The following is a 27,369-nucleotide window of genomic DNA, read 5'->3' as shown; positions in this document are numbered from 1 at the left end:
CTGGTCGTTCAGTCTTTTGGGATTAGTCAATCCTGGTATGGGTCCTGGAGCCTATGTAGAGACTTGAAAGGGATATATTCCCCAATCCTGGGTCTATGTATGGTATTAAGGAAACTAGGCATTCAGGGCCAGATTCACAGAGAATTGCGTTACGCTGCGGCGGCGTAACGTATCCTATTTACGTTACACCGCCGACTTACGCAAACGACGTGAAATTTAAAAATTTGACGCGGGAACGACGGCCATATTTAACATTGGTTAGACCACCTAGAGGGCATGCTTAGTTTTACGCGACGCATCTCTACGGAAACAACATAAATTTAGATCGACTGGCAAAGCGGACGTTCGTGAATCGGCGTAACTAATCATTTGCATATTCCACGCCGACCGCAATGGAATCGCCACCTAGCGGCCGGCCTAGAATTGCAGCCTAAGATCCGACGATGTAACACAGTTACACCTGTCGGATCTTAGGGCTATCTATGCGTAACCTGATTCTATGAATCAGGCGCATAGATACGACAATCGTATCTCAGAGATATGACGGCGTATCAGGAGATACGCCATTGTATATCTTTTGTGAATCTGGCCCAAAGTCTTTTGGGATTAGTAAATCCTGTGATGGGTCATGGAGTCCAGAGACTTTGTAGAGAACTGGGAGGGATACATTCTTCAATCCTGGGTCTATGTATGGTATAAAGGGAACTGGTCATTCAGGCTTTTGAGATTAGTAAATCTTGGTATGGATCCAGGAGGCTTTGTAGAGACTTGGGAGGGATACAATCTCCAATCCTTGGTATAAAGGGAACTGATTGCTAAGTCTTTTTGGGATTAGTAAATCCTGGAATGGGTCCCGGAGTCCAGAGACTTTGTAGAGACTTGGTGGGGATACATTCGTCAATCCTGGGTCTATGTTTGATATAATGGGAACTGGTCGTTCAGCCTTTTGGGAATAATAAATCCTGGAATGGGTCCTGGAGCCCGGAGAATTTGTAGAGTCTTGGGAGGGATACAGCCGTCAATCCTGGGTCTAAATTTGGTATAAAGGGAACTGGTCGTTCAGTTATTTGGGACCTGGCCAGGAGAATTTAATATTCTCCTTTTGGAACTTTTACCCGAAATGACTTCCATAAGTTCAATATATAAGAAGAAACGTATTGGTGAACCCATCTCCACCCATCTCCATCCATCCCCATCTATTTCCATCCATCTCCACCCATCTCCACCCATCTCCACCCATCCCCACCCATCTCCACCCATCTCCACCCATCTCCATCCATCTCCACCCATCTCCACCCATCTCCATCCATCTCCATCCATCTCCATCCATCTCCATCCATCTCCACCCATCCATCTCCATCCATCTCCATCCATCCATCTCCATCCATCTCCATCCATCCCCACCCATCCCCACCCATCTCCATCCATCTCCATCCATCCCCACCCATCCCCACCCATCTCCACCCATCTCCATCCATCTCCACCCATCTCCACCCATCTCCATCCATCCCCACCCATCTCCACCCATCTCCATCCATCTCCACCCATCTCCATCCATCTCCACCCATCCATCTCCATCCATCTCCATCCATCCATCTCCATCCATCCCCACCCATCCCCACCCATCTCCATCCATCTCCATCCATCCCCACCCATCCCCACCCATCTCCACCCATCTCCATCCATCTCCACCCATCTCCATCCATCCCCACCCATCTCCACCCATCTCCATCCATCTCCACCCATCTCCATCCATCTCCATCCATCTCCATCCATCTCCACCCATCTCCATCCATCTCCACCCATCTCCATCCATCTCCATCCATCCCCACCCATCTCCACCCATCTCCATCCATCTCCACCCATCTCCATCCATCTCCATCCATCCATCTCCACCCATCTCCACCCATCTCCACCCATCTCCATCCATCTCCATCCATCTCCACCCATCTCCACCCATCTCCACCCATCTCCATCCATCCATCTCCACCCATCTCCATCCATCTCCACCCATCTCCACCCATCTCCATCCATCTCCACCCATCTCCATCAATCTCCACCCATCTCCACCCATCTCCACCCATCTCCATTCTCCACCTATCTCCATCCATCTCCATCCATCCATCTCCACCCATCTCTTCCCATCTTCATCCATCTCCATCCATCTCCACCCATCTCGATCCATCTCCACCCATCTCCATCCATCCATCTCCACCCATCTCCATCCATCCATCTCCACCCATCTCCATCCACCCATCTCCACCCATCTCCACCCATCTCCATCCATCCATCTCCACCCATCTCCACCCATCTCCATCCATCTCCACCCATCTCCACCCATCTCCACCCATCGTCCTTACCTTTGAGTGGTGGTGTGTAGAGGACACCATGGGGACTGATATAAGACACCCCATCCCAACCATCCGCATCTGGGCTATTATCATCCGGCACATTGCCACCTGCAGTTCAAAGAATTTCCATCACGCATTCCATTTTTTTTTATAGTGTGTCAACTTTAACGCTACTTGGACCGGAACCACATTTACCGATGTATCCTCCGCCCCCTCCACCGGAGGAGCAGCTGCCACCACCTCCTCCGAAGCCACCTCTAGTTTCCCATCCCCACTTCTTCAGGGCTTGGGGGCAGGACTCCCCTCCTAGGCCACCATCCGCCAGTGACTTGCCCGCCCACGGGAGCGTTGTGTGGTCACTCCATCCTCCTCCTCCACCTGTGGCATAAAAAAAAATAATACACGTGTCAGCTATGGCTCATCAGGTGTTTTTTTTTATAACCGTCCCTTCTATTATTATCCAATCAGGTTGTATGGCTCATGGCCAGCTTGGGCAGCAAGGATGTAGTTAGTAAAATATTTCCAATTCCAAATAATTATAATTAGGCCCCTCCTGCCCCAAAGCACCCACCCTCAATGTTGAGGGCATGCGGCCTGGTACGGTTCAGAAGGGCGGGGGCGCTCGCTCGTCCCCACTCCCTTTTCTGACCTGCCGTGCTGCATGCTCAGATAAAGGTCTGGTACGTTTTTCGACGTGGGGGTTCCCCTTAAAATCCATATCAGACAGAAGGGCCTGGTATGCTCATGAAGGGGGAACCCATGCCGGTTTAAAAAAAAAAAATTGCAGCGGAGTTCCCCCTAATTATTGGGGGATCAAAGTCGAGTCCTTGGTCATTGAAGTCATACTTCAAGTCGCAGGGCAAATTCGGATCCACAGTCGTATGACTGTTTTGTCAAAATCGCTGTAAAATTGCGCAACTTTGGAGTAGCACAAGTGTGAAGGGGGCCTAATGTTATCGGTGACGATACCAAGCATTGGCACGGACATCGGTACTCACCCAAATGCTCCCGATTCCGAAACTGATACTTTGCATCCAGGGCCGCCATCAGGAATTATGGGGCCCCTTACACAGCTTCAGGCATGGGCCCCCTGGAGCAGAGAACCGGGGGGGGGGGGGGGGGGTGCTGCCACTTGAGATTGAGAAGCGGGGGGGGCTGCCGCGAATCGAATTGAGAAGCGGGGGAGCTCTTTACAAAAAAAAGAAGAAATAAATAAAAATATATTATATAATATATAATAAAAGGGGGGTAGCCATCCTGGGCCCTGGGGACCTCTGGGCCCTTTAATAAAAAAAAAAAAAAATACAAACAAAAATAAAAAAATAAACATTTATAAAAAAAAACAAAAGGGGGTTTGCCACATGGGGCCCTGGGGACCTCTGAGCCCTTTAATAATAATAATAATAATAATAATAATAATAATAATAATAATATAAAAATAATAATACGATTATTATTAATTATAATAATAAAAATAATAATAATGATAATAATAATAATAATAATAATAATAATAATATAAAAAATAATAATATTATTATTAATAAATAATAATAATAATAATAATAATAATGAAAAATAATAATTATATATATATATATATATATATATATATATATATATATATATATATATATATATATATAAATAAAATATCTACAAAAATATTTTATTTTTTATAAAAAAAAATTGTCCCTTTAATAACAAATAAAATAAAAATATATAAAAAAATATATTTTTTTTTCATAAAAAATAAATTAAAAAAAGGGGGGGTTGCCATCTGGGACCCTGTGGGCCTCCGGGCCCCTGGGGACCTCCGGAACTCTAAAAAATAAATAAAAAAAATTGGCCCTTTAATAAAAAATTAAATAAAAATATATTAAAAAATATATATATTTAAAAACAAATAAAAAAAAAAAAAAGGGAGTTGCCTTTTTTTTTAAAGGGGGTTGCCATCCGGTCCCCTGGGAACCTCCGGCCCCTTACAGGTGTACTGCCTGTACCCCCCTGATGGCGGCCCAGTTTGCATCAATACAAAATAAGTGGGTGCAAATCGCACTGCGATTTCCCCCAACGCTCCTGTGTGTGTATAGAAAGGGAAAAGCGCCATCTAGTGGGCAGTTTAAAAAAAATATTAGAACTCACAGTACATATCTGGCCACATGCAAAATAATCTACATAGGCGTCCCGGTCCGCCGATGATAGCAAATAGACATGTGCAGAACCCAAAAATGTGTTTCATTTGTTTATTCGTTTTCAAATCGATGCGCAAAGTTTTCGAATTCAAATAGTTTTCCAATATCCCAAAAAGAATAAAATACAATAGAACAAAAAAATTGAATAGAAATTCTATTCCTTTATTTTCTATTCTATTTAATTCTCTTTGGAAAATGCAAAACCAATCAAATGGGAAAAGTTTTCGCATTCGTATTCGTAAATAAGTGAATAAAAAAAAGTGACCCCCCGAAAAAAAAAAAAATGTTTTACCTGCCACCCCAGATTTCCCATTCAGGCCCGGCACAGTGATATTGTTCTCCAGCCGCTCTGGTTGGATGATATTCGCTTTTGCCTTATAGGCTCGGCCGCCTCCCCCTGCAGCGATCAGCAGCGGGACGTACTTTCCACTCTCCATCTAGGACCAATCAGAACGCACGATAAAGTTAACCACTTAAGGACCGGGCTTATTTTTTAAAACTTACACGTTAAAACATTTTTTTTTTTTTTGCTAGAACCCCCAAACAGTTTATATATATTTTTTTTAGACACCCTAGAGAATAAAATGGCGGTCGTTGCAATACTTTCTGTCACACCGTATTTGCGCAGCGGTCTTACAAACGCAATTTTTGGGGATTTTTTTTTAATAAAAAAATAAATTGTTTTAATAAAAAAATAAGAAAACAGTAATGTATGCGAGGGATGGGGTACCTTCATTTTTTTAATTATTTTTTTTGCCTTTTTATTTTGCACTGTCCCTTTAAAAAAAAATTGGATCATTCTTATTCCTATTACAAGAAATGACTGTTTACAAGTTAAAAGCATTTTTTTTTTGCTAGAACCCCCAATTATTATATATTTTTTTCCAGACACCCTAGAGAATAAAATGGCTATTATTGCAATACTTTCTCTCACACCGTATTTGCGCAGCGGTCTTACAAACCTATTTTTATTTTTTAAATCAATTAAAAATAAAATAAAAAAAATGAGCAAACAGTAATGTATGCGAGGGATGGAGTACATTAATTTTTTCTTTATTATTATTATTTTTATTTTTATTACACTGTCCCATTAAAAAAAAAAAAATGGATCACTTTTAGTCCTATTACAAGGAATGACACCCTAGAGAACAAAATGGCGGTCGTTGCAATACTTTATGTCACACCGTATTTGCTCAGCGGTCTTACAAACGTAATTTTTTGGGGAAAAATTCACTTTTTTAAATTAAAAAAATAAAATAAAAAATAAGAAAAAAAACAGTAATGTATGCGAGGGACATGGGGTACTTTAATTTATTTTATTTATATTTTACTTTTTATTTTATTTTTTACACTGTCACTTTTATTCCTATTACATTTAATTAATTACATTTTATTAATTAATTAATTAATTAATGTAAACGAATTAAATTAATTAATTAATTAATGTACATTTTTGGGTGAAATAATACATATTTTTGAATAAAATAAATAAATAAAAAATAAATAAAACAGTAAGGTTAGCCCAATTTTTTTCTATATTGTGAAAGATGATGTTACGCCGTGTAAATTGATACCCAACACGTCACGCCTCAAAATTGCGCCCGCTCGCGACAAACTTTGACACTTAAAAATCTCCATAGGCGACATTTAAAAATATATGATATGGAAACGCGGTTGCGATGGGGGTTGGGTAAAATATTGCTTTTTCTTTCTTCTTCTCGCCGTTTCTGTGCTTACATTAATTTCCGCGAGCCGTTAATTTTTTCCGCTCTCGGCGACGTTCCGTTATCGACAAGCTGCAACAATCTTTCCAGTTCAGTTTCCAATCAGCGGCGTCGGGGGGGACGCCACGCCAGGAGTAATTGTCAGTTAAAGTGCGGAGAGTTCTTATTGAGTTCTGACTCCATTTCTCTGAGAGGAGCGAGAAAAATTATTAATGACTCCCGCGCCTGTTTAATATCCAATCCCGAAGAGGAAGCCGCCGCCTGCGGCACCCAACCCCCCCCACCCCCCCGGGTTCTTGTCAACCGAGCACCGAACGTGTATTAATTGCCTTGAACTGGGTAAACGGAGAGCGTGAAAAGGGCGAGCGCTTCTCCAACAACCAATAATGAAAAGTCATATTTCATCGCCGTTACAGGACGCAGCCGCAGCGACGATCGGCCGATACAAAAAACAAAATAAAAACAGGAAAGTCTCAGATCGGAAAACATAACGATCGGCCTGTAATAAATTCTGCGGTTTGGAAGACATCTATTTTAGATTGTAAGCTCTAACGGCAAGCTGGCCCCTCTGATTCCTCTTCTACTGAATTGTATTGTAAAGCGCTGTGCGAACACTATAAAACACCTCCATAATATTTGGAAAATTGGAATTGGTATTTTTTATATCACTGTTTATTAATACTGAGGGGTTCTGAGATTGCCGCACAGCGCCTCTAGTGGCTATCAAACGCCATTAATTTTGGTATAGTAATGAGCTATTTATATATATCACTATATATCACTCACGTTTCACTCACAAGCGCCCAGAGGCGATTCAGTTCGCATGTGTAGCGCTATATAAAATTTTCACTCACTTTAGTGCTTTCAAAACGTTTTTTTTTATGTTTAGAGTCAGCACGAATTATATATTTCTCACCTCTATAATATTAATAATAATAATAATAATAATATTTAACCACCGTGCCTATTTTACATTTAAAAATTTGTATTTTTTGCTAGAAAATTAATTAGAACCCATATATATATATATATATATATATATATATATATATATATATATATATATATATATATATTTAGCAGAGGCCCCTGAGAATAAAATGGTGGTCGTTGCAATTTTTTATGTCACACGATATTTGCACAATGGTTTTTTTTAAACACTTTTTTTTAAATACATCATTTTTTTAATGCAAGAGATTTTATATATATATATATATATATATATACGCAGAGGCCCTAGAGAATTTAATGATGGTCGTTGCAATTTTTTATGTCCTGCAGGATTTGCGCAGCGGTTTTTCAAACAGATTTTTTTATATTTAAATACATTATTTTAATTTTATTTAATTTTTTAAATATTAATAATAATACTTAACCAGACCGTGCCTATTTTACATTTAAAAATTAGTATTTTTTGCTAGAAAACCCATATATATATATATATTTAGCAGAGGCCCCTGAGAAAAAAATGGTGGTAGTCACAATTTTTTATGTCACACGATATTTGCGCAATGGTTTTTTTAAACACTTTTTCTTAAATACATAATTTTTTTTTAATGCAAGAGATTATATATACAGTATATATATATATATATATATATATATATATATATATATATATATATATATTTTTTTTTATATATATATTTTTTTTTATATATATATATATATATATATATATATACACACATACATATATATATACATACATTTAATATTTTTTAGCAGAGGCCCTAGAGAATAAAATGGTGGTCGTTTTTATGTCACACGATATTTGCGCAACTTTTTTTTTAACACTTTTTTTTTTTTAAAGCGGGAGTTCACCCATTTCTGTTTTTTTTCCCCTTTTCCCCATAGCTGGATGCTCGTTTTGTCTAGGGGAATCGGCTATTTGTTGTAAAATATGATCCGTACTTACCGTTTTCGAGATGCATCTTCTTCCGTCGCTTCCGGGTATGGGTCTTCGGGAGCGGGCGTTCCTTCTTGATTGACAGTCTTCCGAGAGGCTTCCGACGGTCGCATCCGTCGCGTCACTCGTAGCCGAAAGAAGCCGAACGTCGGTGCGGCTCTATACTGCGCCTGCGCACCGACGTTCGGCTTCTTTCGGAAAATCGTGACGCGATGGATGCGACCGTCGGAAGCCTCTCGGAAGACTGTCAATCAAAATAGGAACGCCCATTCCCGCAGCCCATACCCGGAAGCGGCGGAGAGGATGCATCTCGTAAACGGTAAGTACGGATCATATTTTAAAACAAATAGCCGATTCCCCTAGACAAAACGAGCAGTAATCTAAGGGGAAAAAGTGCCCTCTAAGGGTGAACCACCGCTTTAAATACATTATTTTCTTAATTTTTTAAATGCAAAAAAAAAACAGAATATAATACAGAATTTTTGGTAAAATATATAAGATGATGTTAAGCCGAGTAAAGAGATACCTAACCTGTTAGGTTTTTGGAACAGCGACAATTAGATATATAAAGAATTGCAATGACCACCATTAAATTCTCTAGGGCCTCTGCTTAAAAATATATATATATATATACGCAGAGGCCCTAGAGAATTTAATGATGGTCGTTGCAATTTTTTATGTCCTGCAGGATTTGCGCAGCGGTTTTTCAAACAGATTTTTTTTATATTTAAATACATTATTTTCATTTTATTTAATTTTTTAAATATTAATAATAATACTTAACCAGACCGTGCCTATTTTACATTTAAAAATTAGTATTTTTTGCTAGAAAATACTTAGAACCCCTAATAATTAGAGATATATTTTTTTTAAAACACTTTTTTTTCAAATACATTACTTTCATAATTTTTTTAATGCAAAAAAAAAAAACACATTAAAATATATAAGATGATGTTACGCCGAGTAAAGAGATACCTAACCTGTCAGGTTTGTGGAACAGCGACATTAAGGGCCAGATTCAGGTACAAATGCGGCGGGGTAACGTATCGTCTTTACGTTACACCGCCGCAAGTTTTTCTCGTAAGTGCTTGATTCACAAAGCACTTGAGTATAAACTTGCGGCGGACTAACGTAAAGACGTCCGGCGCAAGCCCACCTAATTCAAATGGGGCGTGTACCATTTAAATTAGGCGCGCTCCCGCGCCGAACGTTCTGCGCATGCTCCGTTAGTAAATTTCCCGACATGCTTTGCGCGAAATTACAGCGCCCCGACGTGTTTGTGAATGGCGACATGCGTAACGTACTTACGCCGAAAAAAAAAAAATTAAATTGGACACGGGAACGACGGCCATACTTTAACATGGCTGGTGTAAAGTTAAGCCATGAAAAGGATTGCTTAACTTTGCGATGGGAAAAAACGACGTTAAGCACGCGAGTAGCTTCGTGGATCGCCGTAAAAGCTAATTTGCATACCCGACGCTGGAAAACGACACAAACTCCACCCAGCGGCGGCCAAAGTATTGCAGCCTAATTGAATCACAAATAAAGATACGATGCGGCAAATTTGAAAATACGCCGGAGTATCAGCAGATACTCCGGCATATTTTTTCTGTGAATCTGGCCCTATATTTTCATTATTTTTTTAATGCAAGAAAAGACAATATAATACAGAATTTTTGGTAAAATATATAAGACGATGTACGCCGAGTAAACAGATACCTAACATGTCACATTTGTGGAATGGCGACAAACTACAATACTTAAAATTCTCCATAGGCGACACTTTAAATATTTTTACAGGTTACAAGTCAATGGGCCAGATCCACATAGAATTGGATAGGCGCAGCGTATCAGAGATACGCTACGCCGCCGTATATTACCTGGCTTTAAGTCGAATCCAGAAAGATTTTGCACCGTAAGTTACGGCGGCGTAGTGTATTTCTGGCGGCAGAATTAAAATCGGCGGGTAGGGGGCGTGATTCATTTAAATGAAGCGCGTCCCCGCGCCGATTGAACTGCGCATGCTCCGTTTCGAAATTTCCCGCCGTGCCGTCATTTTTTTAACTTAGACGTGACTTACATCCATCCCTATTCACGGACGACTTACGCAAAAAAAATAATTCAAATTTTGACGCGGGAATGACGCCCATACTTTAACATGGCAAGTCTATCCATACGCCGCAAAATAGCAGCTTTAACTATACGCCGGAAAAAGACGACTAGAGACGACGTAAGAGAATGCGACGGCCGCGCGTACCTTCGTGGATCGTCTGAAAAAGCTCATTTGCATACCCGACGCGGAAAACAACGCAAACTCCACCCAGCGGACGCCGAAGTATTGCATCTACGATCCGAAGCCGTACGCCTGTCGGATCAAACCCAGATGCCGTCGTATCTTGGTTTGAGGATTCAAACTAAAGATACGACGCGGGAAATTTGAAAGTAGATACGCCGATGTACTCGCTATGAGGATCTGGCCCAATGTTTTTTGCTCGAAAATTACTTTGAACCCCCAAACATGCATATATATATCTACCATATCTCCCTGTGGCACCCCAACATGCCATGCTAACGTGTTGCTTTTTTACGCGTTGGTCAAACCCTTTTAAATGAATGGGCAATCCTACACGCAAATAACAAAAATCGCACAAAAAAATGCGCGTGCGCCGTCACGTCTGCACAGCGTCAAGACCTGATGGGGGAGAATGCAGCTAGATAAGAGGCATGACTTTACCGTAAATATATATGTGGCTCCTCCCCCTCCACCGCCTCCTCCCGCCCATTCATTTACGCTTCCGTTAACTCTAATCTCCTCTTCGATCACGTTATTCTCGCCAATGCAAACCATTTTTAGGATCGGATCAGCCTGTAAAGAAAAAAAATGTTTAGGGTTAAAAAGCAAAAAGAAAAAAAGAAGGAACACCAAATATTCCAAATTCTCTCCCCCCCCCCCCCCTCCATCTGCGTCCACATTCACACACTTCACACGCCGCTAGTCATGTGCAATTCATTTATTTCTTAATTTGTTATTTAATTAATTTAGACTAATTCGGAAATATCCGATTTATGGAAAACACATTTAACATTTTTTTTCGGAATATTTGTATATTTGAAAATTCAGAATTTTGTCAATTTGAAATGTGAAAATTAGAAAATTCAGAAATTTGAAAATTTGAAAATCCGAAAATAAACGAAAGCTCAAAGGAAGAACGAAAAACCAAAAATTTGAAAATCTGAAATAATAACCAACTATTAAATCATTTTACTATTACTGAAATATTAAATTATAGGTCTTGGAATTTCCTGTAAAATTTGTCTGTTAGTGAATTTATCTGAAGTTATGAATTTTCTCGAAATAATAAATGTCGTATCGAAACGAATGGAGCGTAATGAATTAATAATAATAAATAACAATAATAAGAAGTGTTTTATTATTATTATTATTATTATTATTATTATTATTAATTAATAATTTGTTCCGTTCAATTAAAGGATCACTAAAGGAAATTTTTCCCTTTAATTTAGATGCAAAATTTGTTATTTCAGATAATTTGTAACTTTGGATACTGTAAATTCGTATTTGTTACATTCACTAACAGCCAAAATTGACAGGAAATTCCAATACATATAATTTAATAGTTTAGTAATAGTAAAATTAATATTAGTTAGTTATTTCAGATTTTCGGATTTTCAAAATTTTTTGAACAGCCAAATTTGACAGGCTATTCATATACCTTTAATCTAATAGTTAGTTATTATAAGTTAGTTATTATTTAGAATTTTTCCGGATTTACAAATTTATGAATTTTCGGATTTCCGAAATTTAGGATTTCCAGATTTCAGATTTTCTCATTTTCAGATTTACTATTTTTCTCATTTTCAAATTATTATTAGTTTGTTATTATTTTGAATTTCCGGATTTTAAAATTTATGAATTTTCGGATTTCCGAAACTTTGAGTTTCTGGATTTCCAGATTTTTTTAATTACGAAATTTAGCATTTCCGCATTTCAGAGTTTCTAATCTTCAAATTTAGTATTTTTCTAATTTTCAGATTTACGAATTTACGAATGTATGAATTTACGAATTAAGGGCCAGATTCACATAGAAGAGCGGCGGCGTAACGTATCGTAGATACGTTACACCGCCGCAATTTTTCATCGCAAGTGCCTGATTCACCAAGCCTCCGGCGCAAGGTGGGCCAATTCAAATGGGCGTGTGCCATTTAAATTAGGCGCCCTCCCGCGCCTGACCTACCGCGCATGCTCCGTTTCCAAACTCCCGCCGTGCTTTGCGCGCCGTGACATCATTTTTTTGAACGGCGACGCGCGTAGCGTAATTCCGTATTCCCGGACGGCTTACACAAACGACGTTATTTTTTACATTTCGACGCGGGAACGACGGCCATACTTTATACAGCAATACGATTGCTGTGTAAAGTTAAGGCACCAAAAAAAACGACTAACTTTGCGATGGGAAACTAGACTAGCGGCGACGTAGCGAACGTGAAAAACCGTCGGGAATCGCCGTAACTCCTGATTTGCATACCCGACGCCGGTTTACGACGCAAACTCCCCCCAGCGGCGGCCGTGGTATTGCATCTTAAGATCCGACAGTGTAAAACAATTACACCTGTCGAATCTTATGGCTATCTATGCGTAACTGATTCTCTGAATCAGTCGCATAGATAGAAACAGAGATATGACGGCGTATCAGGAGAAACGCCGTCGTATCCCTTTTGTGAATCTGGCCCTTAGAATTTTTTAATTTACGAATTTACGAAATTTTGAATTTCCGGATTTCGGATTTTCTCATTTTCGGATTGACAAATTTCTAATTTTCTAATTTACGAAATTTTGAATTTCCAGATTTTTGAATTATGAATTATTATTAGCTACGTAGTTATTATTTCAGATTTTCGGATTTTCACATTTTTTGAACAGCCAAATTTGACAGGATATTCATATACCTTTAATCTAATAGCTACTTATTATAAGTTAGTTATTATTTAGAATTTTCGGATTTACAAATTTATGAGTTTTCGGATTTCCGAAATTTAGCATTTCCAGATTTCAGATTTTCTAATTTTCAGATTTACTATTTTTCTCATTTTCAAATTATTATTAGTTTGTTATTATTTTGAATTTCCGGATTTTCAAATTTATGAATTTTCGGATTTCCGAAACTTTGAGTTTCTGGATTTCCAGATTTTTTTATTTACGAAATTTAGCATTTCCGGATTTCAGAGTTTCTAATCTTCAAATTTAGTATTTTTCTAATTTTCAGATTTAAGAATTTACGAATGTATGAATTTACGAATTTAGAATTTTTTAATTTACGAATTTACGAAATTTTTACTTTCCGGATTTCGGATTTTCTCATTTTCGGATTGACAAATTTCTAATTTTCTAATTTACAAAATTTTAAATTTCCAGATTTTTCGAATTTACGAAGTTTTGAACTTCCGGATTTCAGATTTTCAGATTTTCAAATTTTCAAATATTCTAATTTAGGAATTTCGAATTTACGGATTTCTGATTTTCTCATTTTCATATTTACGAATTTCAAATTTTCGAATGTATGAAATTTAGATATTACGAATTTACAATTTTACAAATTTCTATCATAACGAATGACCCAAAAACGAAAAAACAAAACAAAACGAATGAAACGAAAATGAACAAATTTTTCGGCAGTGCACATGTCTACACGCCGCTACAACACCAAGCTAAACTTTAATAAATGATACAAAATAACAATATAAGGAATACAAATCTCTTATGGAATTGTAGTAACTTTTCCAAACTTTAGGCCCCACCTGACACCGAGGTTTCTGAGCCCATTCCCTGAACGTTTGACCCCTCCTGCACCCTTCTGCCAGCTTCCTACCACCCCACTCCCTGTCATCTCCATCCTCATCATTATCCCCCTGTGCCTGGCATCCTATCACCCCACCCCTGTAATCTTCACCCCCTTGTACCACACTGCCAGCTTCCTACCACCCCACTCCATGTCATCATCATCCTCATCATAATCCTCCTATGCCTGGCATCCTACCACCCCACCCCTGTCATCTTCCCTTCCCCCCTGCACCCCTCTGCCAGCTTCCTACCACCCCACTCCCTGTCATCTCCATCCTCATCATTATCCTCCTGTGCCTGGCATCCTATCACCCCACCCCTGTAATCTTCACCCCCTGTACCACACTGCCAGCTTCCTACCACCCCACTCCATGTCATCATCATCCTCATCATAATCCCCCTATGCCTGGCATCCTACCACCCCACCCCTATAATCTTCACCCCCTGTACCACACTGTCATCATCATTTCCATCCTCATCATTATCCCCCGGTGCCTGGCATCCTACCACCCCACCCCTATAATCTTCACCCCCTGTACCACACTGCAAGCTTCCTACAACCCCACTCCCTGTCATCACCCCTTCCCCCCTGCCAGCTTCCTACCACCCCACTCCCTGCACCCCATCCCCCTATGCCTGGCATCCTACCACCCCACCCCTGTCATCTTCCCTTCCCCCCTGCACCCCTCTGCCAGCTTCCTACCACCCTACTCCCTGTCATCATCATCTCCATCCTCATCATTATCCCCATGTGCCTGGCATCCTACCACCCCACCCCACCCCTGTAATCTTCACTCCCCCTGCACCCCTCTGCCAGCTTCCTAACAACCCATTCCCTGTCATCATCATCTCCATCCTCATCATTATCCCCCGGTGCCTGGCATCCTACCACCCCACCCCTGTAATCTTCACCACCTGTACCACACTGCCAGCTTCCTACCACCCCACTCCATATCATCATAATCCCCCTATGCCTGGAATCCTACCACCCCACCCCTGCAATCTTCACCCCCTCTGCACCCCTCTGCCAGCTTCCTAACAACCCATTCCCTGTCATCATCATCTCCATCCTCATTATTATCCCGCGGTGTCTGGCATCCTACCACCCCACTTCCTGTCATTGTCACCTCCATCCTCATCATTATCCCCCGGTGCCTGGCATCCTACCACCCCACTTCCTGTCATCGTCACCTCCATCCTCATCATTATCCCCCAGGGCCTGGCATCCTACCACCCCACCCCTTTCATCTTTTTTTTTTTTTTTTTTTTTTTTTAAACATTTTTATTGAGGATTCAGCAAGATATACAACTATTGCTCTTACTGGATGCAACCAGTAGTCCAGCATGTGAAGTACAGGAAAAGGTACAGATAAGTAAGGTCAGACTGTGTCAATCATGAATACAGACAATGAACAAAAGAACAGTATAGAAACGATACCCTAATATCCTGAAAATTAGCGGGCCCCCGAAGCAGGACACCAGCAGTGAACGATGTGGGCAGGGGGTAGGGGAAGCGGGGGGGGGGGAGCGAGATAGGGGAGGAGAGGGAAAAAAAAAAAAAAAAAAAAAAAAAGGGGGGAGAGAGGCGAGGCAGTGGCCGGAACCTCAAACCGGGAGACAGGAGACCATCTAGCTGTGGGACAGAGACTTCACTGTCCCAAAGGCGGATTCGTGGATGCGTCTGTTGGGGGTGGAGGGTCCACCAAGGTACCGGCTTCCCTATAGTGCGTCCAACATGCCCATGTTTCTCGGTATTTGTCATGTGTGTCCTTGGCACGATGGATGAGTTGTTCCATTTCGTCTATTTTCTGCACCCGAAGGTGCCAGTCCTGAAGGGTGGGGGCAGATGTGGATTTCCATCTCAAGGGGACACACTGTGTGGCTGCATTGACCAGGTGTAGTGTTAGGGACTTACGGTAGTGCTTCCGAGGTATGACTGTGTGGTGCAACAGGTATTGTGCCGGTGCAAACTCTAGATAGTATGTAGTGATCCGTATGATACTCTCGTGGACCGCCTTCCAGAACGGCACTATCACCGGGCAATCCCACCATATGTGGAGGAGCGAGCCCGTGTCTTTACCACACCGCCAGCACGCTGCGGGAACTGCAGGGAAGATTTTATGTAATTTTTCCGGGGTGCGGTACCAGCGCGTGCATAGTTTGTATCTATTCTCCTGGGCCGACACATTGACTGATCCCTTGTGGGTATGTTCCCAAATGCGGTCCCAATCTTCGTCTGACAAGTCAAGGGATAGGTCTGAGTTCCATGATGATTGGAATTGGTCAGTGGGAGGCACCCTTGACAGTAGTAGGGAGTATAGCGTGGAGATTAAATGGCGTTGTGGCCGGTTTGTGGCACATATCTGTTCTATCGGGGCTAAGTCCCGGGACCATGTCATGGGCGTCCGTGAACCTCCCAGGAAATGTCTTATTTGGAGAAATTTAAAGAATGGTATAGTCAACTGTGGGAGTGCGGCGGTCATTTCGGTCTGGGAAAGCAGGGTTCCATTTCGAAAGAAGTGACTGGCGCGCGCCTGAGTGGGATCGGGGGATGCCGTGGGGTCGCTGGCTGCAATGCTGGGAGGGAAGTTTGGGTTGAGAATCAGGGGAGTCATCGGCCCGGGTGCCGGCGACAGACCAGATTTACGGCATACCGTTCTAAAATTCCTGAGCGTGGGTCCTATTAGGGGGTGTTCCATGCATGGTTTAGGGACTGAGTGTGCCTCAATCCATGGGAGATGGGCGATGGGAAATGATAAAAGTTCATTCTCCACTGCCACCCAATCCTTGCTACCGGCATGGAGGTGCCAGTCCACCACCCTCGCCAACTGGCACGCCCTGTGGTAAAGGGTAATGTCAGGTAGTCCCAGCCCTCCTTTTAGTTTTGGCACTATCAATTTCTCCCAGCTTAATCGAGGGGGGCGGCCGGCCCAGAGGAAAACCCTGCAGCACTGTTTGACAGCAGTAAGGAACGACTGTGGCAGAGCAATTGGTATGGCCTGCAGCAGGTACAAGATTCTAGGCAGGACATTCATTTTAAGCACCGCCGCTCTCCCAAACCAAGAGATATGCCCCTTGGTCCAACACTGCAAGTCCTCCTTGATAGCCTGTAAAGCAGGAAGGAAGTTAAGGGCAAAAAGGTCCTTTAAGTCGGGAGGTATTTTGATACCCAGGTAGGTAATACTACGTGTCTCCCATCTAAATGGGAAGGATCGCTTGCAGTGTGAGACCAATGAATCTGGGAGGGACACATTTAGAGCCAAAGACTTGTCAAAATTTATTTGGAGGTTGGAGAGGAGTTTGAATTTCTGGAAGTCGAGTAACAGATTGGGGATGGTCGTGATAGGGTCGGACAGGAATAAGAGCACATCATCTGCGTACGCCGCTACTTTGCAACATTTACCGCCAACCTCAATGCCCCTAATCGTTGGGTTATCCCGCAGTCTGCGCAGCAGTGGTTCCATTGTGAGTACGAAAATTATTGGGGATAATGGGCATCCTTTGTCGCGTGCCATTTGTGAGGGAGAAGGCGTCTGACAGCCGGCCATTCACTCTGACACAGGCCGTTGGTACAGAGTACAGTGCCATTATCATCTGGATAAGGCGAGGCGGGAGACCCAGTCTTCTAAGCACTGCCTCCATGTAGTCCCAGGCCACTCTGTCAAACGCCTTCTCCGCGTCCAATGAGAGGAGGAATCCCCTCCCCCTGGAGGACTTCAACCAGTGATGGATATTAAGCGCCTTTATGGTGTTGTCCCTGGCTTCCCTTCCAGGGACAAAACCTACCTGGTCTAGAGAGATGATGGTAGGGAGGAGTGGGAGCAGGCGGTTCGCTAGGATTTTGGCGTAAAGTTTCACGTCGACATTGAGCAGCGAGATTGGCCGGTAGCTCGATACTATGGAGGCATCTTTGCCCGGTTTGGGGATTAGGGAGATGTGTGCATTAAGTAGGTCTTTTGCGTGCTGAGTGGAGGTCGGGAGGTCGTTAAATACAGTCAGAAAGTGTGGGAGGAGTACGTCGGCAAAAGTCTTGTAGTAACAAACCGGTAGGCCGTCTGGGCCTGGGCTTTTTCCAGCTTTCATTTGTTTTAGGGCGCTCTGGGCTTCCTCCATCGTAATGGGGGCGTCCAGTTGTGACTGGTCGTCCAGTGGGTTAATGACGGGTCCGTACTCCGTTAGGAATTGGTCAATAAGCGTACGACGGGTAGCTGCAAGGGTAGGGGTCGGTTGTGCGGGCAGGTTGTAGAGTTTAGAAAAGTATTGCCTAAATTGGGCCGCGATGTCGTCCGAGTTCGTGACCGTGGTCCCTGACGCGGATGATATAGCGTGTATTCTATGGGCTGCTCTTTTTTTCTGGAGGGCCGACGCTAAGAGCTTCCCTGCCTTGTTCCCGAACTGGTAGAAGAGTTTATTAGTCAGGGCGTATCTACGTTTCAGAGACTTCTGGATTTCCTCCAGGAGTTCTTCCCTGGCCGCTAGCAGTTCAGTGTGCGTGTTTGTCGCCAGCGTGCGTTTGTGGGCGCTTTCAAGTCGCGCAATTCGGTCAGTTAGTGCAAGTATGTGTGTTTTCCGTAGCTTATTGCGTTTGGCGAGCAGTGCGATAAAAACCCCCCGGATTACGCACTTGTGTGCCGCCCAGATCGTGGTTTGTGATGTTTCCCCCGCCCCATTTTCCCTGAAGTAATGTGCTAGGGTTTCAGAGGCCTGTCTGGAGTTGTCCGGGTCGAGCAACAGGGAGTCATCCAGTCTCCATATCCTCGATCTAGTGCGGTAGGAAGGGATCGTCAGAGTTACTGAGATCGGATGATGATCCGACAGCAGCATGGGCCCAATAGTAGTGGACGCTAGGGAGGTGAGATCGTTCTGCGAGATGAAAAAGTAGTCCAAGCGCGAGTACTTATTATGCAAAGAGGAAAAGTACGTGAAATCCTTGACATTCGGATGGAGTGTGCGCCAGGCGTCGTGCAAAGTGAGCGTCGCCAGTTGTGTTTTTATTGCTCGCAACGCCCTGTATGACAGGCAGGAGGAGCCGTTAGATGTGTCAAGCGCGGGTGTCAGAGGTACATTAAAGTCGCCCCCGACAACTAGCGTGCCAGACTGGAAGGCAGTCAATTGATACAAAACCGAGCGGAAGAAGGAGACCTGTTGCGAGTTAGGAGCATAAATATTTGCGATTGTGTATGGTAAGTCGTGTATGGTGCCCTTAATGAAAAGAAATCTACCCAATGGGTCCCGCTGAACTTCTGTAACTTGTAAGGGGCATTGTCTGGACAGTAGAATGGAGACCCCTTTTGACTTTGCAACGTCGTTTGAGGCGTGGTAAGCTGTTGGGTAGTTGCGGTCCTGTAATTTAGGGATGCTGTCGGACCTGAAATGGGTCTCTTGTATTAAAGCGATCTGCGGTCTCTCTTTTCTAAGCAGATCTAGGATTCGGGAGCGTTTTTCGGGGGTGTTGAGTCCGCGAGCGTTAAGTGAGTACAGTTTAAGGTGTTCCAGGGGCTGTGGCCCACCCTGGTCCGGCATTGAGTCAGTATGTGTGCCCGGCATTGCTTAGAGCTGTGAAGAGATAAAAAAAAAAAAAAAAAAAAATAAGGGGGGGGGGGTGGGGAATGGGGGGGGGGGGAAAGAGTCGAGGGGTCTATAGGTGCCTGCGCCCTACAGGCCTAACAGGCAATGTAACCGATTGGGGAAAGGACAACGTCCAGTCACCCACTTTGTACAGAGCCAATCGGTGAGGTACAGCGTGTACCGTGCTCCTCCACTCCAGCCGGAGTGTCAGAACACCAGACCACCACTGTGTGGGGGTCGACTCGGCCCTGGGCAATCGGTGGGGTCCGAGCAACTGGTTCGCAGTATGTAACACTAACAATAACTATCTAAAGTAAGCGAGAGTAACTGTGTGCCACCCCAGAGCAGGTGTGTTAACCAATCGGTCTGTTCTATGGGGTGTGCTAGCCCTTCCAGAAGGTATGTCGAGGACGTGCGGGATCAAAGCCCCGTCTGTCTATGGGGTCGCGCCCTACGCCCTTTCTTTTTTTTTTTTTTTTTTTTTTTTTTTTCCCCTTTGACAGGAGGAGGTTTCATCCCTATGTCATACTTGGCCAGTAGCCCCCACTCGTGCTATGCCCACCCTCCCGGGCCCTTCACACCTATCGGGGGCTGCCCTTCGGGCCCTATCTAGAGCTCACCCCTCGGCCGCAGGGGTTCGTGCGGATGCTAGCAGGGCCGATATTCCGCTCCCTGACGCGGGACCGCCGGCTGCAGTGTGGGGCGCCTACGCTGCGCTCTTAGAATCCTCTTGCCCCTCAGTGACGCCCTCAAGCATACTCTATCAGCCATGTAGAGACATTCCTAACATTAAGCAGAATAGGGAATTATAGAGTGCCCTGTGCGGTCCACCCCTAATCGGGCCCTTTGGGGGGGTCAGTTAGCCACACCATTCCGCATATTCCCCCCCCCCCCCCCAATTCCCAGTGCATGAGTTTATACCGGAGTACTCCGAGTCCCCCCAGCGTACTACCTATTATGGTGAGTCCAGAATTAGGGGGGGGGGGTACCACCGCCTCGCCCCAAGCTTCAGGGTGGCGACCTGGTGAGTGAGGCAAGATCGCTGCTGACCTGCTGAGTTTGACCGCGTGATGTCCTGGTGTATCCGGGGTCCGGAAGGCAGTGCAAGACGGTTCTCTGCCACATGTTGCACTGCGCTCTAAAGTCTGCCGGTGTGGATCCAGTTCCCAAGAGCAGAGGGTCCCTCCAAGTGGTGTATGTGTACGGGGGGCCGTGGTGAGGGGGGAGAGTCCCAATGGTAATCGTCTGGAGTTCCGGGCTAGTGTGCGAGGGGTGGAGGAGCGCCCGCCCGGTTTAGGGGCGGCAGCGTCTGTGCTGACATGCGGCTGTGATGTGAGGAGTAGTCTCTAGTGTCACAGTATCGCTGGGGTGTGGCGGTCATTCCGGTGACCGTTCAGCGGACCTCCGGGTGATACAGGAAGTGCTGCAAGGTCGGGGCATGCCTGGGCGTATCTGGAGCGCACTTGTGACGTGGTCCCGCTCAGCATCTTGGACAATGTAGTATGCGGTGGAGTTTGCGCAGCTCTGTGACGCTTGACGCGACGTTCTCTACGTCGTCTTGCTGGCTAGAAGGCGGGAAGAGTAGAGGGCTGTCGCAGTTCAATTCTATAATGGGACCGCCCTTCGCTGTTGGGCTCCTGAGGGGTTACGTCCACGGGGCAGTCCAAAACCAACGTTGACAAAGCCAGTGTAAAAACCTGGAAGTTAGGCCGTCTGGTTGTAAAAACAGTCAAAACAGGGCTAATTGATTAGACACAGTTCTGTACTTTGTACCTGCGCGTGTGACTTTAGTAGTCTCTTCTTGCTCGCCGGGCACCCGGAGCTGCTGGAGAGCCACGGGCTTCTCTGGGGTCCTGGGAGCCGGGAGGGTGCCTCTGGTCTGACGGGGACCTGCGCCTGCGGTATCGGGTTGCTTGGGTGTCCATCGGGACCTCCGATGGTTTGCTCCATCTGCCCACTGACCTGCGATACGGGGCGTACCAGTCAGGTACGGATATCAAAGGCAGGCCCATCGCCTCACAAAAATGCGGGAGATCCTCTGGGACTCTCAACAGGGCTGTTTTCCCGCGATGCGTAGCCGACAAGCAGAAGGGGTACTTCCACTTGTAGCGGGTATCTTGCGCTCTAAGGGCGTCCAGCAGTGGACGCAGGTCCCGGCGGTGTTGGAGCGTGATCCCCGACAGGTCCTGGTATAGCTGGATCGGGATCCCCTCATGTAGGAGCCTCTGGCTTCTAGCTCTCTGCAGGATGTCCTCCTTAAGCCTGTAGTCCACCAGGCAGCACACCACGTCCCTGGGTGGGTCTGTGTCTCTGCCCTTAGGGCGTAGGGCGCGATGGATCCTTTCCATGGGTATAGGGGTTTGCGGGGGTCTGCCCAGGATGCCGTTGAAGATGTCAGTCACTTCACGTTGAACCTGGTCCCCTTCCACCGACTCAGGCAGGCCGCGTATTCTCAGGTTCCGGCGGCGTCCCCGGTTGTCCAGGTCCTCCAAATGTCTGTTGATGTCCCGGAGCTGGAGGGTGTGATCATCGACTTTGGTGGTGGTTCTGGTCAGCACCTGGTCGTGGGCTTCTAGAGCTTTTTCAGTCACCGCCACCCTGTCTGTGAGGGAGCGGATGTCAATTCTCAAATCCGCGATGGCCGCCGAGAGAGTGTCCTTGATGTCCGTTGCTATGGCTCGGAGGTCCAGGATGTTCAGTTGGGGCAACGAGACATCGGGTCGTGAATTGTCTGCCGGTGTCGGGAAGGAGGAGACCGGAGGCGCCGTTAGTATTATTTCTGAAGCGGCGTTTTGAGAGGTAGGTGCCGAGTGCTGGGCAGTGTTGAGGCGGGAAGACGCCATGTTCCCCCTTGATGATCGGAACATGTCCGGTATGTTCTGTCCCTGGGAGTCCGCCGGTGCCCTCGGGGAGCGGGAGCGGGAGGTTGAGGTGTGTCTCGATGATGTTCCCATCACTGTAATTGCAAGTGGGGTGTCGGAACACAGCTAATGGAGGCTAATTGCTCTGAGGTGGCAGGAGCTCAGCACTCAAGCGTCCATCTTCTTGCCCAGTCCGGCCACGCCCCCCACCCCTTTCATCTTCAGGCCTTATAGGCTGAAACGCGTCAACCATTCCTATTTGCGTTTGTCCACTGTGGCTTGTTAATAAACACTACAAATGTTTAAGAGCAACAACCAGAGAGCGGATCATCTTTTCTTCAGACTTGCTAACCTGCCTACTTTCTATTCTTCAGGGTGGTCCTACTCCTCTTCCTGACTCGCCTGGCCTCCTGGGAAATGATGACACTCATTTCCCAGGAGTCTGTGGGCATTACTGTGTTGAAAAATCGTGTTATTTCCAGACAGGAAATTACCGATTTAAGGCGGATCACAGCGCCATCTTGGTTACCATAACAATGGGGCGGACCCCTCCTCCTTCGCAGCCCATTGTTATTGCAACTATACAAACTAACGGCGATGTGAGCGCCGTTTAACTGCACATGCGTGAGATCGATAGGTGCATGCTGGTACCCAGCATGCACCTCTCTCAGGAAAAGCAGGAAGAGAATTCAACTGGGCTTTACATGCCCACAGCTTAGATGCATGTCTAAGATTTGCCTAGAGCCACCTCTGCCCCCCCCCCCCCACCCCACTGTACGTCTGATTTCTCCATCCTTCCAGCTCCGTGTTTCTTTCACCTCTAAAAAGAAAAAGTTCTAAAAAGGTCACAAATATGGTTGCGCATTGCTGCGATCTTCAAGTGCCTCCTCGCGCTCGGAGGCCTTCCTCCCGCCTGGCTGATCACATCACTGATGGGAGTGAAGTGGATTCACCTCTTGTGCCGTCACCCTTTATTAGTCCATCACGCTCGGAGTTCAGCGGAGAAGAAGCTAATGGACAGAGAGCTGCTCTCCCCTTCCTAAATCCTTCACGCTAATTGAGTTTTTTTTTCCGAGTGTGAATGTAAAGACGAATGCAAAAAAAAAAAAAAAATGTAAAAATTTTGAATTGTATTATAGAGGCACCTTTTCTGCCGGGAAGGATATTGTAAAGCTCCTGATTACAATCCAATTAGTTAGATAAACTCTTGTCCAACGGCGCAGAACCCAATTATTCCGACAGTCAATACGTCTGTTCCCGCCGCTACATTTCATCAAATTAATATTCCGGGTTTTATTAAATGGGGGCCGGAATTTGCTTGATTAAAACGTATATATCACTTTCTTCTCTCAGATAATGGAGCTGAATAAAAGAACCAACGTCAAAAAAGAAAACTCTAAGCTCCGGAATGTTTTCTATTCAGCACTGCGTTAATTTAACTGGCAATTGCGCGGTCGTGCAACACGGTACCCATATACATTTTTTTATCATTTTTTCCCACAAAAATAGATTTTTTTTGTGGTATTTGATCAACACTGGGGTTTTTATTTTTGTGATATAAACGAAAAGAGACGGAAAAAAAGTTGTTGGTGTCAGTGGGAGAACAGGCGCCCAGTTGTTGGTGTCAGTGGGAGAACAGGCGCCCAGTTGTTGGTGTCAGTGGGAGAACAGGCGCCCAGTTGTTGGTGTCAGTGGGAGAACGGGCGCCCAGTTGTTGGCAGGGATGGACTGGCCATTGGGACTACAGGGAGTGTCCCGGTGGGCCGATGGTTCAGTGGACCGGCTTCAGTGACAGCGGACCGCCGCCCCCCTCTGCTCCTCTGTCTCTCCCTCCCTGCAGCACTCACCTGGGGGGAACAGAGAAGCAGGGGGAGGACCAGAGGAGCAGGGTGGAGGGGACAGACAGCTGACTCAACAGCTATGGCCTGGGAGTTTCTCACTTCTGCCTAATCTTGTCCCATAAGGGGGGGGGGGCACCAAACTGATTCTTTGCCCTGGGTGAAATAATGTCTAGCTTCCCCACTGGTACTGCCTATAAGAGTACCAGTATCTAATAAAGTAGAACGGCTAGTGGCTAGTGAAGGGGGAGAGGGGGCTTGGGTGGCCGGGGGGGGGTGCGGGAGTTGTCCGGCTGCCATGGGAGAGACCTGTCAAAGTGGGCCAGTCTGGATAAGGTCCAGGGCTAAATTTTTGTCCCAGTCCAGCCCTGGTTGTTGGTGTCAGTGGGAGAAATTGTGAAATGATGCCCCTTTGTTGGTGTCGATGGGAGAAATGGTGCCCCATTGTTGGTGTCAGTGGGAGAAATGGTTCCCCGTTGTTGGTGTCAATAGGAGAAATGGTGCCACAGCACCAAAGTCAAAAGTCAAAAGTCTCGGAGTCATTTTCGATACCCACATGACAATGGATGCACAAATAGGGTCAGTAGTCAGCGGATCCCACCATCTGCTGCGCCTACTACGCAGATTCACGCCCCTTTATCCCGAAAGAGGACATTGCAGTCGTAGTGGGAACAATCATCAATTCCAGACTCGACTACGCAAATGCCCTCTATCTAGGACTCCCCAAATACCAAATCACTCGTCTGCAAGTCGTTCAAAATACGGCCGCTCGACTAGTGACTGGGAAAAAACCCTGGGAATCAATCTCACCTTCACTGAGATCCCTTCATTGGTTGCCAGTAAAAGACAGAATCACTTTCAAGGCAATCTGCCTAATACATAAGTGTATTCAAGGCAACGCCCCCCAATATCTATGCGAAAAAATAAAAGCCCATAACCCCAATCGCATTCTGCGATCCACCAATCAAAACCTCCTCCAGATACCCAAAGCCAGATACAAGTCCAAAGGAGATCGAAGATTTGCAGTCCAGGGACCTCGCCTGTGGAATGCGCTACCAACCACCATCCGACTGGAGTCGGACCACTTGGCCTTCAGGAGAAAGATTAAAACCCATCTCTTCTGAGGTCAAGGGGTTCCTTACCCATGAAATGGATACAGCGCCCAGAGGCGATTCAGTTCGCATGTGTTGCGCTTTACAAGTCTCTCTCTCTCTCTCTCTCTCTCTCACATTGTTTGTGTCAGTGGGAGAAATGGTGCCCCATTGTTTGTGTCAGTGGGAGAAATAATGCCCCTTTGTTGGTGTCAGTAGGAGGATAGGGTGGAGGACAATCTGACACTAACTGACTGACACTGAAGTCACTAGTGACACTAATATAGAGATCAGTAATAATACTATAAACTATCACTGTACTAATGACACTGGCTGGGAAGGGGTTAACACCTAGGGTCAATGAAGGGGGTAACTGTTTGCCAAACTATGTGTAATGTGTGCTGCGCTTTTACTTTCTGATCTGGCTGTATTTCCCCCCTGCTTTTCAGGGAGAAGAAACAGCCAGATCACTGTTCTCTGTACACAGACTTTGGAGAACATAAGATCTTCCAAACACCAACTTCTATTATAACTCCATCATCAAGAAATGGTGAACACCCTTCAGCCGTGGAATGAATATCCACCAATAATCTCCATATAGATGAGCAGTTACCCGGGGGCAGGCGTCCTCCCCTTGCTGGCCGACCAGTATATAGAGTATATCATCCTTCTGGAGCTCAAAAACCCCAACCAGAGCCGTGCCGTGGGCCCTCGTAGGAGTCTTCACTCCCATCCCGCCAGCCGCCCCGTATCCGGATATCCTGGAAGAAGAAGAAGAACACAAAGTATTACCAAAATGTGACTCAGCACCTGATTTCTATAATCCCGCCTCTGCTCCTGTCCACCTGGGAGTTCTTGGTGTTCCCAGTCCCACCCACTTCTGTGTGCTAGCATCTTCTGTTACATTCTTCATAATATATCCATCAGGGATGGTGGAACCCCTGATAATGGGCACAGCGGGTGTACAGACCCGGGAACTCAGCACAGGGATGGTGGGAACCCCTCATAATGGGCACAGCGGGTGTACAGACCCAGGAATTCAGCACAGGGATGGTGGGAACCCCTCATAATGGGGCACAGCGGGTGTACAGACCCGGGAGCTCAGCACAGGGATGGTGGGAACCCCTCATAATGGGCACAGCAGGTCTACAGACCCGGGAACTCAGCACAAGGATGGTGGGAACCCCTCATAATGGGCACAGCGGGTCTACAGACCCAGGAACTCAGCACACGGATGGTGGGAACCCCTCATAATGGGCACAGCGGGTGTACAGACCCGGGAACTCAGCAATGGGATGGTGGGAACCCCTCATAATGGGCACATCAGGTGTACAGACCCAGGAACTCAGCACAGGGATGGTGGGAACTCCTCATAATGGGCACAGCGGGTGTACAGACCCAGGAACTCAGCACAGGGATGGTGGGAACTCCTCATAATGGGCACAGCAGGTGTACAGACCCAGGAACTCAGCACAGGGATGGTGGGAACCCCTCATAATGGGCACAGTGGGTGTACAGACCCGGGAACTCAGCACAGGGATGGTGGGAACCCCTCATAATGGGCACAGCGGGTGTACAGATCCTGGAACTCAGCACAGGGATGGTGGGAACCCCTCATAATGTGCACAGCAGGTGTACAGACCCAGGAACTCAGCACAGGGATGGTGGGAACCCCTCATAATGTGCACAGCAGGTGTACAGTCCCGGGAACTCAGCACAGGGATGGTGGGAACTCCGCATAATGGGCACAGCGGGTGTACAGACCCAGGAACTCAGCACAGGGATGGTGGGAACTCCTCATAATGGGCACAGCAGGAGTACAGACCCGGGAACTCAGCACAGGGATGGTGGGAACCCCTCATAATGGGCAGAGGAGGTGTACAGACCCGGGAACTCAGCACAGGGATGGTGGGAACCCCTCATAATGGGCACAGTGGGTGTACAGACCCGGGAACTCAGCACAGGGATGGTG

The 27,369-nt window shown here is 45.5% G+C and overlaps 1 protein-coding gene across 1 annotated transcript in view; it reads right to left on the bottom strand.

Moving 5' to 3' along the window:
- ALK (ALK receptor tyrosine kinase) overlaps positions 1-27,369 on the bottom strand; it is a 388,017-nt gene that overhangs the window by 65,652 nt on the left and 294,996 nt on the right. Inside the window, exons 10-14 of the mRNA XM_040351843.1 lie at positions 26,011-26,158; positions 10,914-11,045; positions 4,839-4,983; positions 2,547-2,729; positions 2,361-2,459 (exon numbers count right to left, since the gene is read on the bottom strand). Of these exons, the coding sequence (XP_040207777.1) occupies positions 2,361-2,459; positions 2,547-2,729; positions 4,839-4,983; positions 10,914-11,045; positions 26,011-26,158 (707 nt within the window). The remainder of the gene's footprint in view (positions 1-2,360; positions 2,460-2,546; positions 2,730-4,838; positions 4,984-10,913; positions 11,046-26,010; positions 26,159-27,369) is intronic.

The sequence above is a fragment of the Rana temporaria genome, chromosome 4 (genome assembly GCF_905171775.1).
Source record: "Rana temporaria chromosome 4, aRanTem1.1, whole genome shotgun sequence".
Lineage (NCBI taxonomy): Eukaryota > Metazoa > Chordata > Amphibia > Anura > Ranidae > Rana > Rana temporaria.
Note: the sequence above shows the minus strand (reverse complement) of the source record. Positions and strands in the feature narration are given on the sequence as shown.